General features: G+C 45.8%; 1 protein-coding gene across 2 annotated transcripts in view; it reads left to right on the top strand.

Annotated features, from left to right (window-relative positions):
* Positions 1-15315, top strand: part of MME (membrane metalloendopeptidase) — a 31681-nt gene extending 16366 nt beyond the window's left edge. For both annotated transcript variants that reach the window (XM_077785764.2, XM_077785765.2), the window contains exons 11-23: positions 1002-1138; positions 1234-1327; positions 2140-2268; positions 2854-2952; positions 3448-3528; positions 4150-4253; positions 4428-4486; positions 6327-6446; positions 7231-7364; positions 8302-8367; positions 10424-10519; positions 10919-10995; positions 13973-15315. In XM_077785764.2, coding sequence (XP_077641890.1) covers positions 1002-1138; positions 1234-1327; positions 2140-2268; positions 2854-2952; positions 3448-3528; positions 4150-4253; positions 4428-4486; positions 6327-6446; positions 7231-7364; positions 8302-8367; positions 10424-10519; positions 10919-10995; positions 13973-14072 — 1296 coding nt within the window. In that variant the 3' untranslated portion in view covers positions 14073-15315. The remainder of the gene's footprint in view (positions 1-1001; positions 1139-1233; positions 1328-2139; positions 2269-2853; positions 2953-3447; positions 3529-4149; positions 4254-4427; positions 4487-6326; positions 6447-7230; positions 7365-8301; positions 8368-10423; positions 10520-10918; positions 10996-13972) is intronic.

Raw genomic sequence — 15315 nt, 5'->3', positions numbered from 1 at the left:
AGGAGCCAGGCTGTCAGGCCCGTGGGCAGGACAGCTCTCCACATCCCTCCCACTGCAGCTCCCCGGGGAGGTGTCAGCTCTGCTCCCAGCCTGAGCCCTGTGCTGTTTGTGCAGGGCAGCCTTTCACTCATGAGAACCAGCCCAAGCTTTGCTAACACTGCTCTGTCTCCTCAGGAGCACAGCGTTGTCCTGAACACGGGCAGTTTTTATTCTCATGGCTTTTATTGAGGTTTCTGAGGCCAGTAAGGTGCAATGAAACACTGTTATTCCTGGCACTTTTTCATATTCACTGCAATTTTATTGACTTTAATTCTCTGACAGTTCCCTCCTGCCTGCTTTAATTGGTTTCATAATTCACCGTCTCCCACAGGTGTAGTTGGTTACCATTACAGTCATCCTGTCAGAAAACAACAACTCCTGTCACAGAATGGCATTGCCCTGGTTATTATTAGTTCCTGGGGGGTGCTGCAGATCAGCACTAATTTAAATTTATTGCAAAATGCTCAAAAGACACTTGATGGGAGTTGGTAGTGTTGTAACGTCTAAGGATAGAACAGCAATTATTCCCAAGATTAGCCTGAAGTTTGCTGCTTCTCTCCCAGACCTGCAGTGACTGTTCCTGAAAGCTTATCCTCTCTCCTCAGCTACTTCCACTTGTCTGATGGAAGACATTACCTCTTCCAATGAACCTTTCCAAAGATACAGGCAGGGAAAAATCACCAACACTTTTAAAAGTAATAGGCAGAACAGAAACTTTAAAAATTTTTAAAAAGAAGTGTTAGTTTGAAATCAAAGCAATTTCTCTACCCTTTCTGCCAAATACTGCCCTATGTTAACAACGATTTAGAGCTATAAATGATCTCAGGCAAGCTAGTGTTACAATTACCCCATTTATAAGTAGTGCAAATATTAGGGAAACGAAAGGCAGAGCAGATGTGTCATGCAAATATCTTTAAACTGTTGATGACTGAACCATATCATAATGCATATTGATTTTCCAGGTGTTCAGCTGGTCAGAATTCATAAATGCCATCATGTCAACTGTGCAAATCAACGTTGACAACACGGAACATGTCATTGTTTATGACCCTGACTACCTTCTCAAGCTCAGGTCTATTCTCGTAAAATACTCTTCCAGGTAGGCGTGTTCAGTATGGCATTTGCATTTTCTTCCCAGAAAACTTAAAAAGCCTCAAAACATCGCCAGCTTATTATCGTTGTTTGGTTAAACAGAGACCTTCAGAATTACATGGCCTGGCGGTTTGTGATGGATCTTGTCAACAGCCTCAGCCGGGACTACAAGGACACGAGGAATGCTTTCCGTAAGGTGCAGAAATTCATCTCTCCCTAAGATTTAATGATGCCTTTTATGAGGCACAAAAGAAAGCTTTTTGATGTAGGTGTAGTATATAAATATTTAATGTATTTGGGATTTCGCATACAAAAGCCAGATGTGTTTGCTGAGCCTCTGCTGGAGTGTATCTATAATTTATGGGATTTATGCCCTGATAGCTGAGTGGATTTGAAAGCACTGCTCTGGTACCTGGTCTCTTGTTTTTCTGAATCTAAATTAATCCCCATTTTAGTATCAGAACAGTCACATTTATTTGCAAGGGATCACAGTTCTGACTGACTCGTTAGAAACTCTTAATCATCCAAAGGAATATATTGGCAAACATTATGGCCCCAGTCTTGCTTTTCAGTCACTTGATCCTGCTGATAATTCAGTGCTTTTAAGATAATGCTGAGCAATCTCAGCAACTGGACATGGAAGCTCTTTGTACTTCCACAGCAGAATTTGTCCCTCTGTAGGAGCTTTTCCAGCTATCCTCCTGTTAGAGAGATCCAGCGAGGTGCCCCAGGCAGGACATGGAGCAGGGATGTGCAGGGAGGTGCCCCAGGCAGGTTCACAGAGCAGGGATGTGCAGGGAGGTGCCCCAGGTAGGACATGAAGCAGGGATGTGCAGGGAGGTGCCCCAGGCAGGTTCACAGAGCAGGGATGTGCAGGGAGGTGCCCCAGGAAGGTTCACAGAGCAGGGATGTGCAGGGAGGTGCCCCAGGCAGGTTCATGGGGCCCATGTGTGCAGGAGGCAGAGGAAGCTGCTCTGACAGCCCCTTGCCCTGCCGTGTGTCCCACAGGCCCTTTATGGCACCAGCTCTGAGACTGCCGCGTGGCGCCGCTGCGCCAACTACGTCAACGGGAACATGGAGAGCGCCGTGGGCCGGCTCTACGTGGAGGAGGCCTTTGCTGGGGACAGCAAACACGTGGTAAAGCCCTCAGCCCCTCGTGCCACCAAAGTGCCCTTCGTCACCGCCATGCGCTCCCTGGCACGGCTTTGGGTGCACTTTTCACTGCGGCGTCACCAAAGCGGGTTTGGTTTTTATTTTTTATTGAAGCGTTGGTGACGGTTATTACAAAGGTGTAAAAATGCAGGTTTTTGGGAAAGCCCCTGCCTGCCATGGGCAGGGCCATGGGCAGCTGTGCAGGAGCCAATCCTCACATCCCAGGAGCAGCACTCGCGGGCACCAGCAGCCACTGCTGCGCTTTGAGAGTGACACCAGTGCACATCCTGCCACCGCTGGGCACAGGGGCAATTGTTATTTCTGTTCACCTTCAGCCGCACAGAAACTGCCTGAAGATGGACCTGAAGTGAAGCCTTAGTTGACTGTGATCACCACTGCAGTCCTGGTGTGAAACAACCCGTTTTTGGGGTTGGCATGACCACAATGATTCCCTCAGATTCACAACATCCAGCGGGGCAATGTCTGTCAGGTTTTGGTAACCTGAATGACTGACCTGCATTGCCCACCATCTTACTCTGTGGGTTTGTAACATTCTGATGTTTTTTCCAGGTTGAAGAAATGATTGCAGATATACGTGATGTTTTTATAAAAACCTTAGATGAACTTCCCTGGATGGATGCAGTGACCAAAAAGAGAGCAGAACAAAAAGTAAGTGCTGTCTGGAATATTGGTAATGTGTAGCTCTATAAAAATCAGTATTTCAGTTGTCTGTCCTGACAAAAGATAAGCAGTAAGTTCTATCACTATATTAAAATACAAACACTTTTAGAGTTATGCTCACATAGGCACAGCAGTTTAGGATTCCAAGGAAAGGGAGATAGGCACACAAAATAGGAAAAATCTGTATACACGATTAGGACCTTTCAGGCAAATCAGTGATTAAGGAGCTGGATAATGAATATCTACAGGAAAACAATACTGAAAATGAGAAGGAATGATTTCTGGTGATTTGACCAGCTATTAGGTGGAACAGGATAAAACTCATAAACTTGTGCTTTCAGTGAATGAAAAATTTAAACAAAATCTATATATAATTAACATCCTGCGGTTTCTGCAGTGGCTTCCATGTTGCCTTTCTTATATAATATATTATTTAAAAACATGGCTGGATTTACTACAGATATCAAATTCCCTTGTCCCTAGGCAACAGCAATTAGAGAGAGGATTGGTTATCCCGATGAGATCGTGACAGACAACGACAAGCTCAACAGCGAGTACCAGGAGGTGAGTTTGCACAATGGCAGGAGGATGAGAAACGGGGTTTCAGAGAAGCAAAGGGTCTTTGCTTTCCGTGCCCCAGCAAGCCCTGTGTGCCCAGCTGCAGGGGAAGCAGGAGGTGTGCCCAGCCAGCCTGCAGGGCTCGGGAGGTGACACCAGGTGTGACAGGCTCTGGTGGCATTCCAGGGACACGTGCCCACTCTGCTGGGACTGTGTGAGGGCACGGATGGAGCCAGCGGTGCTCAGTGCAGCGTTCACTGGCACTGGCACAGGACGGAGCTGACTCCTGCTTTGAGGTGGAACTGCTCCTCACCAAACTGCTGGTTTGCAGCAGGCAGCCCCAGAGGTTAAGGACAACACCAACAATTGCTGAACTCCACTCAAAGTATGTCTAGAAAGAGAGAATGAAGAGCTCTGGAAAAAGTACCCAGCTGCTAACATGGATCCAGCTGCAACATCAACTCTGTGGTGTAGCAGAGCTCTTCAAACCAGGGTGTAATTGTAGATCAAAAAATATTCTTAGAAATGTGTTCTGAGCTCATCATGCTCAAGACTAGATTTTCCTGATCCATGTATCTTTTATCCCCACTCAGTAACACCATCACTAACTCCTCCCTTTCTTTTTAGTTGAACTACAAAGAAGAAGAATACTTTGAAAACATTATTCAAAATCTAGTATTTACCCAGAAGAAAAGGTTGAAAAAGCTTAGAGAAAAGGTGGACAAAGAGGAGTAAGTATTTAATAATACTCTGTCTAGTCTTTTATCCAGTTTTCACAGGAGAAGGTACCTTCCAACTTCAACTATTCTGTGATTCTGTTACAAAGTTTCTAAGCTTATTCTAGCAATCATTAACTTTGCCATTAACAATTGTAATACTAACATTTATTCTTCTGGTGTTACCAGGTGGATAAGTGGAGCTGCTGTTGTCAATGCTTTTTACTCTGCAAGCAGGAATCAGATAGGTAAGGTTTACCAATTTATTGATGCCTGGATTATCTATTCTTTATATATGTATGTATGTACTTTTAAAATCAGGAAGTGAAACGATCTTGACATAACAAATTTGAGTATAAAGATTCCTAATGATTGCCTACCCAAAAATATCCATGGAAATAAAAACCCCTGTCCCTGGCTAAAGATTAGAGCCACATGGAGGCCCCAAGGTTTCTCATCTTGTGAGCGATCCCAGCTCCCTTCACAGTGCTACAAGGCTCACAAGAGTCACAAAACATGTCACAATATTAATTATGCTTCTCGGTATTTCTGTCACGTCCATTCTGCAAATAGTGCTTAAATTTTAGTCATCCAAATGTCACAGACTGCAGTGTCCTTTCTAGGCCATCAGTGAGGTACTGTGATCCACCTGTAATTCCTGAAAACAAGTCTAAAAAAATGGGAAATCCTTGTCCTGCAGGGCTCTGCACAGAAATGCAACAAGATTATTTCTTGATGTGAGCATTTCTCTCTTGACTGAACAGTTAACACAAAACCTTCCAAAGGCTTTGTTTCAAATAGCTTTGTTCAGTAATTTGTAGGAAAGGAATCATGATGTGGAAGACTGAAACTGGTGACTGGCAGTTAATGCGAGTCATAAATTCTTACCTCATCCTTTAACTATGGCATGCACAGGATAATTAAAGCAGTCTGATCTTTAGAGTGATGTCTGAATTAGCTTAGAACTAGACTTTAAAAGCACCCTCTGAAGAGCAGTCCTGTGCGTGGTGTGTAGGAACCTGGAGCTGTGTCCCTCCATCTGGGCATGGTCTGACCTGCAGTGCTCCATCCACCAGCCCATGAGGGACCCCCCAGGGCACAGCTTCCAGGGCAGCAGCTCCAGGGGTCTCTCCTCACCCCCTGACAGCAGGACAGACAGGGGGCATCCCCACACAAACCAGCTCTGCACTGGGGCTGCTGTGACAGCAGCCTGCGCACGCAGCACACCTGGCTGATTTCTGACCTGTTTGCTGCTTTTCCCATGGCTGTCTCATCCTGAAAGAAAATCCTAGAACTGAACTGGATTTATACTGCAATGCAAGAAGTGTCAATCTTCTTTCTTCTTCTGTGTGAGAATTGCCTCCCAATTCCTTCTGTCTGTTTTAGTCGTGTAGAGTTACATCCACCTCCTTCCCAGGCTGCAGCAGCAGCAGGGACACAGGAAAAGGCCTTCATGAGATACTAAGTGGAACTGAATATTTTATAGTATTTTATTACTCTTACTTTATAAAAAGATCAGGATTGCAACATGGTTTCTTTTTAAATGAGTTGTTGTGTAGAAGAAGCCTACAAAAATGAGCAGAGAAGTGGGTAAATGGAACTGCTTTGTTCCAGTTCTTTTATTGACAGCTTGGCCTATTTTTATTGATTCTAGTGGGAGTTACTTGTATTTTCAAGGGAAGAATAAATTCCTGTCTCTGAGAGTGATTTGTGACGGAATGATGAAATAATCTATTCTTCTTGGGGGACACCCTCCCACTACTCACAATGTTGTGAGGTTTTCTCAATGATGAGACTGAAGTCTCTGAATGCTAAGTGATGTAAATTGGAACAACCTGCTTTTTCCTGCAGAGCAAAAGAGTAACAAAGCAGAAGCTGGTCATGATTTTGGAAGTGTCTGAGGAGGGGAGTGATACTGCTGCTCTGTTGCTCCAGTCCCACAGCATTCCCACGTGTCAGCCACTTGTTGCTGCTAGGAGATTCGAGGGAACAGGCTGGTTTTGGTTGAACCCATAAATATGATTTGGCCTCACTGTACCTGCAGGATAATGGGGCAGGGCCTTAACTGTGCTGTGGCTTCTTTTTCAGTCTTCCCTGCGGGCATTTTGCAGCCTCCTTTCTTCAGTGCCTCCCAGCCCAAATCCCTGAATTACGGTGGCATAGGAATGGTCATCGGGCACGAGATCACGCACGGCTTCGACGACAACGGTGAGGCGCTGAGCTGCTGTGCCAAAACACTCCGTGCACAGGGTGTTGGGCTGCTTTAGTGCCCAGTCCTTCCGTGTGAAACACAGCGTGTTGGGCTGCTTTAGTGCCCAGTCCTTCCGTGGCAAACACAGGGTGTTGGGCTGCTTTAGTGCCCAGTCCTTCTGTGTCAAACACAGGGTGTTGGGCTGCTTTAGTGCCCAGTCCTTCCGTGTCAAACACAGCGTGTTGGGCTGCTTTAGTGCCCAGTCCTTCTGTGTCAAACACAGGGTGTTGGGCTGCTTTAGTGCCCAGTCCTTCTGTGTCAAACACAGGGTGTTGGGCTGCTTTAGTGCCCAGTCCTTCCGTGTCAAACACAGCGTGTTGGGCTGCTTTAGTGCCCAGTCCTTCTGTGTCAAACACAGCGTGTTGGGCTGCTTTAGTGCCCAGTCCTTCTGTGTCAAACACAGGGTGTTGGGCTGCTTTAGTGCCCAGTCCTTCTGTGTCAAACACAGGGTGTTGGGCTGCTTTAGTGCCCAGTCCTTCCGTGTCAAACACAGCGTGTTGGGCTGCTTTAGTGCCCAGTCCTTCCGTGTCAAACACAGCGTGTTGGGCTGCTTTAGTGCCCAGTCCTTCCAGGGAGCATGTGAGAGCAAGATGAATTTCCATATGTAAGATGAAGTCTGGATTTCTGAGGCATTACAGTATATTGCTCTCCTAAAAGCACAATCCAAAGTCTTGCTCCCCTCCTCACCGCACCAAAGCCTCTTTTCTCGTATAAATAATTCTGTTTAACATACTGTTCCAGGCAGGAATTTTAATGAGAATGGAGACCTTGTGGACTGGTGGACTGAAGAATCAGCACGGAATTTCAAGGAGCTGTCCCAGTGCATGGTGTACCAGTATGGGAACTTCTCGTGGGACCTGGCAGGTGGACAGAACGTAGGTGCTGTTCGTGGAGCTCCCCAGGCTGGTTTGGTGGGACACCACTGCTTGCAGTGATACATGGAAGGCACAAGCAGTTATTTCTCTCAGTTCCACTGGCTGGCTTTTTACAGCCTGACAATATATTCCATCACACAGGATGGGGAAAAGATAAAACCCCCAGCCCTGAGGTTTTCCCAAGACATGTGTTGACGTGTGAGAGAGAGGCCAGTAAAAATAGAGAAGAGAATTTCAACATATTATTGTGCCCTTTTATTCACACATTAAATTCAATTAAAGGATGATTCTAGATTTTGAAACTTTGACTATCATTAATAAATATGTTGGGCTAAAGGCTAAAACAGGGATTTTAAAATAAAATTAGAGATTTCCCATTATCAAAGCTTCATGATCTTTGGTGCTATTTGACTGACTTAGGAATACCTGCTAAATAGAGATCTTCTATGTATCTGGCTACCAAGAAGCTACTGAACTTGCCTACTGTACAGAAGAATACCTTCTAGCAGGTTTGCTGATGTCTGTTAACAGACAATTTCAGCAGTTGGGAGTTTGAATTTTAATTTGTTCTATAGACTACAAATTCTGTCCATTTCCTCTAACTGGAAATGGGGTAAGAAACTGAGGATTAAAGACAAGGAGAAAAGAAGAATAAATGAGCAATGACTAAGTAGCAGAAAATCTGGGTAAGAGATACAGAGCCTAGAAAGTTGCCTGGAGGGGAAGGAAGAGGATTAGAAAAATAATAGTATCTCAAAACATGGATTTTGAGACAAGGGACATAAAGACTTTTTTGAGATTTTAACATAATCTTCTGCTAAACCTTCAGATTTTAAGGTAATTCTTGCCTTTAGAAACTGGAAAATGCACAAAGTTTGGTGGTACAGGTCCTGGATGAGATTTTTTTTCAGAAACCAATACTTTCCATTTTTTACAGCTGAGTGGAATCAACACACTAGGAGAAAACATTGCTGATAATGGGGGTGTGAGACAAGCATACAAGGTAAGAAATATCCATTTTTCTGTTTTAGCGGAAACTGTCAGAGACTAATAAAATCAGTTTCAGAGCCCTGGAAGAAGAAACACAATTTCTGTGTTAGGGACAGGACCAGCCCTACTGTGCCATCAAGGCCTGGATTAAATCTACTGGCCATCTGTGGTATTTCTCTCATCCTGTTAATCATGTCAGGTTACAGATTACCTGTTCCTAGGGAACTCTTTCAATTTTTTTCCCCTTTGTGAATAAGGAATGTGTGGAATGGAAACATTCACTGGCTCACACTTGGACCATGACCTAAAGCAAGTGCTGATACCAGCAGCTGTCTGCCTCTGGCTGTCCATTCACCAGGTTTTTCATGCCAGGAAGGAGGGGCAGAATGACTTTCTTCTGACCCATAAACATAAACACTTTGCTTTTCATCTTGTGCAGGTGACTTGGGCCCTCTGTACTGGTATCCCAAGACACTGGACTCTCTGCACTAAGCCTTCCATGGGAGCTGGATGCTTTTTGGCTTTGCTTTCCTTCTCTTCCTCAAACAGCTGCTGGACTCCCTAGGCTGGCCACTGTTGAGAGTGACAGAGAGGCACAGGTTCTTTTTGTGGACGTGGTCTGGGAGAGAGTGGCAAGTCAGCTTCTCTGGCAGCTTTCCTTGTTATTCACAAATCTGATGGCTGCAAGCCTCAAGGTGATCCTCCTTCCCTGAACACCTTCTGTGGCAAAATACTCAGCACTTGACAACTGAGAGCTGTCACTGCTCACCAAAGAGCTCTGGGATGCATGGGCCAACTCACGCTTCTCCAAGCTCTCACTGGAAATGGACATGTTTGAGGGCAAAGACAATTATTAATGAGAGTTTAAGGAATGACTTGGAAGCCTAAAAGAGGTATCAGGCTCATTAGATTAGTCTGATCTTTGGTAACTGGAATATTTGTGCAAAGTACAAAGCCATGAAAGGGTATACACTTTCTGAAAGGAATGGGAGTAGCCAGAAAAATTAGGTCAGAAGTATTAAAAATTATTATGACATCATATAAACAGTAAAAAAGGTCCAAAAGGAATCTTGAGAGGTCAGTATCCCACCGCCCTCTCCATGCAGTTAGAATCAACCCCTTCTGCATCCTTCCAGCCTCCCAGAGGAGCATTCCCACTGCCTCCTCGTGGCACTGCCAGTGCCCGTGGCTCTGCCTCCAACAGTGCAAACACAACAATCTGCTCCTTTCTCTCCTGTGACCTTTCACATATTTGAAGACTTACATGCTCCAAGGCCCAGACTTCTCTCCTTTAGACTAAACAAACCCAATTCTTTCGATCTTTCCTCATAGGTCATGTTTGCTGGACCTCTGCTCATTCTTGCTGCTTTCTTCTGGACTCTCTCCAGTTGGTCCACATCTTTCTTGAAGGGCAGTGCCCAAAACTGGACAGAGCACTCCAGCTGAGCCCTAGCCAGCACCGAGTGGAGTAGAAGGATTACTTCATGTACTTCATATAAGCCACTCCTGTTTACACATCCCAGTACAACACTGGCCTTTTTTGCAGTGCTGTGGCACTGCTGGCTCTCGTTCAGCTGCTATCCATGGAAACTTCCAAAGCCTTTTCCATGGACCCACTATCTGCTCATTCCTCAGCTGCGCTTGGGCAGTTGATTGGCTTTACTCGTGCGTGACTTTGGCACTGACTTCAGGCAGAACATTTCTCCAGCATCTTTCAGCAGTGATGATACACTAACAGCACATCGTTTGACACGTCTCCATAAGAAACATGAAAGCAGCTGTTCTTACTATGGCAAGGCTTTAAAGCCTTCTGAAATTCACATTTAAAAAAACCAAACCCCAAAAAACCTACAGTGGAAAAAAATCTCTTGTTCATAACGCATCGTTAGATAATTGATAGCACAGTACTAAGAAATGGCCTTGTTGTCTTCTGCTTCAAGGTGGCACATGTGGGATGGATGGCCAAGGCAGGAAACGATTAATTATGTCAAAGAATCCATGTTCCTCCTTGTAATCATTTTATTTTGACTGGAAAAATGCTTGACATTTCTACTCACTTCATTCTACAGGCCTATGAAAACTTTGTGAGAAAGCACGGAAAAGAAAAACTTCTTCCTGGTCTCGACATGAACCACAAACAGCTGTTTTTTCTGAACTTCGCACAGGTATCCTTTACTTCTTGCCTAAGGGCTTTGAAAACCTCTTGACATTACAGTTTAACAGCAAGTCAGAACAGGCTCACTGCCGTGGGCTAACTGAGAGCTGGCAGAGCTGAGCAGTGTTCATTGCAAAGCAGTGAAAATGAAGTCTTGTAGGTGATTTTTATCTTCCCTAAAGAAATCAATTCAGCCACTTGTAAGCCTGGTAGAAAGTGCCTTGTGCCCAAGTGCCTTTGTCTGAGGACAGTGATGTGCTTTTTTTAACAAAATACCCCCCTTTGTCTCTATGGTCTAATGTGGGATTTGTTCTCATGAACATTCGGTGTTTCAATCACAGTTAAATGACAGCAGGTCTCTTGCTATAAAATCTTAGGCTAACGATGCTTTTCTCTGTTACCTGTGCAGGTGTGGTGTGGAACGTACAGACCAGAATATGCAGTGAACTCCATCAAGACAGACGTGCACAGCCCAGGCAAATTCAGGTCAGCAGAGGCAGCAAGCCCCGTGCAGAGCCGAGGTGTCACACCTCTGACACACGGTGGTTTGTGGGGGAGCTGAGGTCACCCTGCCCTTCCCAGGGCAGCTCTGACACACACACATCCACAGGCACAGCTCTGACACACACACATCCACAGGCAGAGCTGTGACACGCACACATCCACAGGCACAGCTCTGACACACACACACATCCACAGGCACAGCTCTGACACACACACACATCCACAGGCAGAGCTGTGACACGCACACATCCACAGGCACAGCTCTGACACACACACACATCCACAGGCACAGCTCTGACACACACACACATCTACAGGCACAGCTCTGACACACACACATCCACAGGCACAGCTCTGACACACACACACATCCACAGGCACAGCTCTGACACACACACACATCCACAGGCAGAGCTGTGACACGCACACATCCACAGGCAGAGCTCTGACACACACACACACATCCACAGGCAGAGCTGTGACACACACACATCCACAGGCAGAGCTCTGACACACACACATCCACAGGCAGAGCTCTGACACACACACATCCACAGGGAGAGCTCTGACACACACACATCCACAGGCACAGCTCTGACACACACACATCCACAGGGAGAGCACACGGGGCTGCTTGGGAGGTGACAGACAGGCTGGGCTGTCCCTGGCCCTTCCAGCCCAGCGCTGCCCAAACAGGCAAAGCCCATCCCAGGCAGCTCCACAGGCAAAGGAAGGATGTGAGATTATTGTCTCATCCTTGAGAAGATCCAACTCCACACTGTGGAGCAGATTTGAACAGTCTCCACCACAGGACACACAGAGCATCACCTGGCTGTCACTGTGTGACTGTTGCTGCAGAGTCCCAGTGGCTGTGTCTGGAATCCAGGGCTCATCCACAAGTCCCTGGCTCCCACAGTAGCTCCTGAGAGGGCTCTTGTACACCAACAGCACAGATAAACGTTCACCCTCCACTGAAGCCACGGGCAGAATCAATGGGAGATCACTGCCCCTCACTCTTAGCGAGCCCGTGTGCTGTGGTACAATAGCAGATGTGCATTTTGTGTCTGGTGTGCTCAGCCAGCCTTCCCAAGATCACCTGGGCTCAATTCAGTAGAGCCATGCAGGAAGTGTGGCTGCTCAGGGTGCATGCCTTTGAGCCAGACTAGGATCTTTTCTTTTTATCTGAAGTCAGAGCAGCCTATTCATCACCAGAGTAACAATGTGCTCTAATAAACCTGTTTGGTCCAATGCCACGGTATCAGTGTAGTGCAGCCATCACAGCATCTGCTGGAAGGCTGAGCCATCTCCAGGCTCCATGTCCACAGCAGCCAAGCTCTGTGCTGATACAATCCTCTACATTAATCCCAGTATCTTTCTTCCAACGGCTTTTCACCAAATCTTGTTTATCCCACACACTCAGCTATGTAGTGAAAGCAGGGACTGTTCCCTCACTGCTCTCCCTGGTTTCGGTGCGGGTGGGTTGTGCACCAGCTCCCACAGTCATTCCTGTCTGCTCTCAGTACTAATGAGGCTCCAGAGGCTCTCCAGAGCCTCAGCACATCTGATTTGGATGAGGTACAAGGCCTTTGAAGCTGACTAGTTCAGCATCTCAGCGCAGCAAGCTGTGTTTGTGTGTACCCTGGATATGTTACACCGTGCTGTGCTGTCTGTACCTCCGTAGGACAGGCTATAAACTTTATATGCAAAGGTACAAGTGTTCATGAGAAACCAGACAACATTCTTAGAATGGGCAGTCACTTACAGGATGAGGCTCCCTAAGAGCTCTAAAATAGAAAACATTTCATGAGGCATACCCCCAAAATTAACACCTAATAACATACTACACAAGTGTCACAAAGGCTCCCAAGGTGCCTGTTTTTATTATTATGTGGGGAGTGCAACACCTGCTACACTGACTGTGGGCTGCTTCTCCTTACAAGTAGGACAGGCAGCTCCTCATAGAAATTTTTAATTGCAGACATCCCATTTTAACAATCCTTGTTCATTGGAGCAGTGAAACACAGCTAGATCACTAAAATGCATGAGATTTTTGATTACCCTTTTTCTGTGCCATCTCCTGTTCCACTGTTGTCTCCCAAGACCAGGGAGTCACTTTTGGCCTTCTAGAACAATTGAAGTATTGCAGGTGTCAGTGCTGAACTTCACCTCAACTTCTGTGGGCACACCCTGGTTCTAATGATGAACATAATTCTCTGAATAATCATTAATTACCCAAAGAAACAGTTCTTTAAAGAACTTCTGGGCCACAATCAATGTCCATTAGTATCTGTGTTTGACCTGTTTCCCTGCATAGGTATGTGCTGCTGTATTTCCAGTCCTGAAGGAACAAGTGAGTCTTAGCAGATCTATTCACACATGTTCACAATTACACATATAAAATCAGTTTAAGCTGGAATGGCCTCATACTCACCTCCCATGTTGAGTTGAAAGCCATTGTTTGTACGAGACTTTTTGCCAGAAAGTCATTCACTGGAAAATCTGTGCAGAACGCCCAGAGGAGCAGCATGATCTCAGTTAAAACTTGGTTGGTGTAAAAATGTAAATGAACATTCACTGACAAGTTACCACCACAGCCCTTGACCTCAGGGTCTTGTTTTCCCTTCACCAAGAAATTTGTCAGCAAAACATAGCTGAAAAAACCCTCAGTGAAAACCACTGACAGGCAAGAAATCTGTTCTAGCTGAAAGAACTGGCTTGGGAGAGCCAGCCATGAGGAGGGGACAGGTCCTGTTTTTTTGGGGTTGCCACAGGGGCAAGACAAACCAAAGAAGAAAACACAGCCAGCCCTTGAGGTGGAATGAAGCAACAGTCCGAGCTCAGCAGCAGGGCGTTCCCCGCATACGGCGAGGTGACCCAAGAAAACGAGTTACAAAACACGGGCCATGCTTGTTTCCAGCCACGGCGGGCAGCAATGACAGCCTGTTGCTTTGTTTTAAAGGGTCCTGGGCTCACTGCAGAACTCCCCGGAGTTTTCAGAAGCCTTTTCGTGCACCACGAGAGACAGCATGGATCCTGCCAAGAAGTGCCGCGTTTGGTGATGGCCTGCAAACCTCACACCTCGAGGAGCTTTCCAGGAAAAGAGACCTTTGCATTGGTTGGGAGAAGGGAGGAGGGAGGAAAGCTGAGCGGGACATGCTGGAGGCTCGGCTGCAATCCCTGGTAACATGCAACCCCAGATCCCCCGTCCAGCACCGCAGGCAGCGCTGGGCTGCCTCTCCCCAGAGCCCCAGGAGCGAGCTCACCTGGCAGTGCCACCTGGCAGGACACAGCCACACCTCACCTGCACTGCAGCCACGGCCGGCGCCTCTGGGGTTCCATTTCAATTATGTGTAACACATCATCCCCCCGCTTGGGAAATGCAGATTTCTGGTCAGGGGAGGAGGGAAGGACTCAGTAACACACATTTTAGCCATCATAACACGACACAGAGACGACAGCTTATTTCACAGTGTCAGACTTTGTACCCTCTGCCGTTACGGCAAATCTGTTCTACCAAATGTTTTCAGTTTTACTTGAAACCATTTATACAAGAGGAGTCCAAAGACCTGCTGTACTTAAGTAACTTCTCACTAATTACTCCAGCGTGTATTACCTGAAGTCCTTATTTACAACAGTTAATTTACAGCTTTCCAGCCCAACTGAAATTGGTAATTTATTAATTTCTGTACCAATAATCTGTAAGATCAAAGACCCTTTCAGCATTTTCTAAGCTTTATCTTGCTTTCTCTAAAGTCGCTCTTTTTAAAAGTTTCTAGTAATGTATAAATCATAGTTTTTATATTTAAATCTCGAGCTACACTTTTGACTTGAAGTATTGTAACACATTTTATCAGTGGCTGCATAGAACTGGGAAATTGGACTAAAGCATGGTATGGGCAATAAGATAAAGCCTACAAAATGAGTTCTCCAATGGAGGACACAAACATTGGAGTTTTCAGGCTGACTGTCAGTGCTTAGGCTCTGATCCTGCACATAACTTGTACGTGTTCTGATCAATGTCAGTCCTCACATCAGGAAAGCTGCACGGCTGATTGCGAGAGTCTGAAGGAGCTTTAAGTAAGAGGGTAAAAGGCTTTAAATCTGCAATGATATGTATTAAACATCCTCATGCAGATTGCAAAGGAACTTACTGCTTTGTTTATCAAAGCAAAGACATTTCCAAACCAAGTACCAGATGCCTCAGATGACTGCTACAATAGGTCTATTTAAAAACCTATGTCCTTTTAGCTTTCTGTCATCTGATCAAAACATTTTGATAATAAACTGAAATTATGAGCCAAA

This window comes from Lonchura striata, chromosome 9 (genome assembly GCF_050655825.1).
Source record: "Lonchura striata isolate lonStrDom1 chromosome 9, ASM5065582v1, whole genome shotgun sequence".
Classification (NCBI taxonomy): Eukaryota; Metazoa; Chordata; class Aves; order Passeriformes; family Estrildidae; genus Lonchura; species Lonchura striata.
The sequence above is the reverse complement of the archived record's forward strand: the minus strand, read 5'-3'. Positions and strand labels throughout refer to the sequence as shown.